The 2,315-nt window shown below is 35.2% G+C and overlaps 1 protein-coding gene across 1 annotated transcript in view; it reads left to right on the top strand.

Moving 5' to 3' along the window:
• Positions 1 to 2,315, top strand: part of LOC111085683 — a gene marked incomplete at its 3' end in the record, with an annotated part of 17,877 nt that overhangs the window by 7,370 nt on the left and 8,192 nt on the right. The window contains exon 9 of the mRNA XM_022385426.1: positions 182 to 251. Coding sequence (XP_022241134.1) covers positions 182 to 251 — 70 coding nt within the window. The remainder of the gene's footprint in view (positions 1 to 181; positions 252 to 2,315) is intronic.

Genomic DNA, 2,315 nt, shown 5'->3' with positions numbered 1-2,315 from the left:
TTGTTTTATAATTAAGCACAAAGCTACACGATGGTCTATCTGTGCTGTCCCACCAAGGGTATCGAAACCCAGTTTCTAGCGTTATAAGTCCGCAGACATACCGCTGTGCCACTGAGGGGCCAAGTAAACAGAAAAAAAAAAAAATGGTTTGTTAACTAAAACAAACCCCCGATTCTTGCAGGGATGGTCGATGTCTGGGAATCCAAAGAAAAGAAGCCAAGAATCAAAACGAAATTATCTAAAGTGTTTGCGTAAGTATTTATGTTAAATAAAGATATTTCTTATCTTGCTGACATATTATCTTGATTATTTTATTAATACGAAAAACGTTAATGTTCACTTAACTCCACCAAGAATCACAAATTGTTATTGACTGCTGTAACTATTACACAGGCTTGCGAATTTAAACTTCATAAAAGTTGTTTTGGTTTTAATAACGAATTGTCCATAATTCAGCTACGCAGGTTTCGAAAATAATATTCATTTTTTTTATCACATAAGGAATTTTTACAAATTAGGAAGAAAAACTTACTTAGATCAAATTATTATTTCGTTTACCACAATGAACATTTTTTATTGTTGTGTTAATAAAAAATACAAACAAACTAAATAAAAGGGAAGAACATTGATGTGAAACGAATATGCATCCTCGTTCATCCTGTTTTTTTGTGAAATCTAAGTTTTTTAGTCTCAAAACTACGTGTTATGGTCTTTCTTTTATGTATTGCGTTATGACGTTTTGTGAAAAATCTGTACGTGTTGGAGAAAAATTGATATCATTTTCGGATTCATCGTACAGGAATTACTGTATAACACGTAAAAACTTCAAGACGATAAAACCATTGCAGGCCTGTGTAATTAATTCCACTATTTACATGTAACATATACACCTTAGGGTTAAACGTTTCTAATACTTTCATTTGACAACTGTGATAGAAAAATAAAAACTGACTTACAAATTCATGTACAATAAAATAATCGTAGGCCTGTATAATCAATATGAATCAATGTATTTTTGTATGTCTCTTTAGAAAATGTCATCCCATTCTTTCTTTAACATTAGTTTCATTAACATTATTGGATAAGTCTTTGTAAAGTATATTTTTTATTTACATATTTTACTCTAAGGATTACTTTACATTGTTAGCTTGGGATTCAAGACAAACCTAAATATCCTAAAGTGGCCGAACCTCTTGACACACTGTACAATATAGCTCCCACACCTGCTGTCTAACACATACTGTAACCTCCATACCTACTGTATAACACACTGTACAATATAGCTCACACACCTGCTGTCTAACACATACTGTAACCTCCATACCTACTGTATAACACACTGTAAAATATAGCTCCCACACCTGCTGTCTAACACATACTGTAACCTCCATACCTACTGTATAACACACTGTACAATATAGCTCACACACCTGCTGTCTAACACATACTGTAACCTCCATACCTACTGTATAACACATTGTACAATATAGCTCCCACACTTGCTGTCTAACACATACTGTAACCTCCATACCTACTGTATAACACATTGTACAATATAGCTCCCAAACCTGTTGTCTAACACATACTGTAACCTCCATACCTACTGTATAACACACTGTACAATATAGCTCCCACACCTGCTGTCTAACACATACTGTAACCTCCATACCTACTGTATAACACACTGTACAATATAGCTCCCACACCTGCTGTCTAACACATACTGTAACCTCCATACCTACTGTATAACACATTGTACAATATAGCTCCCACACTTGCTGTCTAACACATACTGTAACCTCCATACCTACTGTATAACACATTGTACAATATAGCTCACACACCTGCTGTCTAACACATACTGTAACCTCCATACCTACTATATATCACACTGTACAATATAGCTCACACACCTGCTGTCTAACACATACTGTAACCTCCATACCTACTGTATAACACACTATACAGTGTAGCTATCACACCTGCTATCTAACACATACTGTAACCTCCATACCTACTGTATAACACACTATACAATGTAGCTCCCACACCTGCTGTCTAACACATACTGTAACCTCCATACCTACTGTATAACACACTATACAGTGTAGCTATCACACCTGCTATCTAACACATACTGTAACCTCCATACCTACTGTATAACACATTGTACAATGTAGCTCCCACACCTGTTGTCTAACACATACTGTAACCTCCATACCTACTGTATAACACATTGTACAATGTAGCTCCCACACCTGTTGTCTAACACATACTGTAACTTCCGTAACTACTGTATAACACATTGTACAATG

The sequence above is a fragment of the Limulus polyphemus genome, unplaced genomic scaffold (assembly GCF_000517525.1).
Source record: "Limulus polyphemus unplaced genomic scaffold, Limulus_polyphemus-2.1.2 Scaffold552, whole genome shotgun sequence".
In the NCBI taxonomy this organism is placed as follows: Eukaryota; Metazoa; Arthropoda; class Merostomata; order Xiphosura; family Limulidae; genus Limulus; species Limulus polyphemus.
The sequence above is the reverse complement of the archived record's forward strand: the minus strand, read 5'-3'. Positions and strand labels throughout refer to the sequence as shown.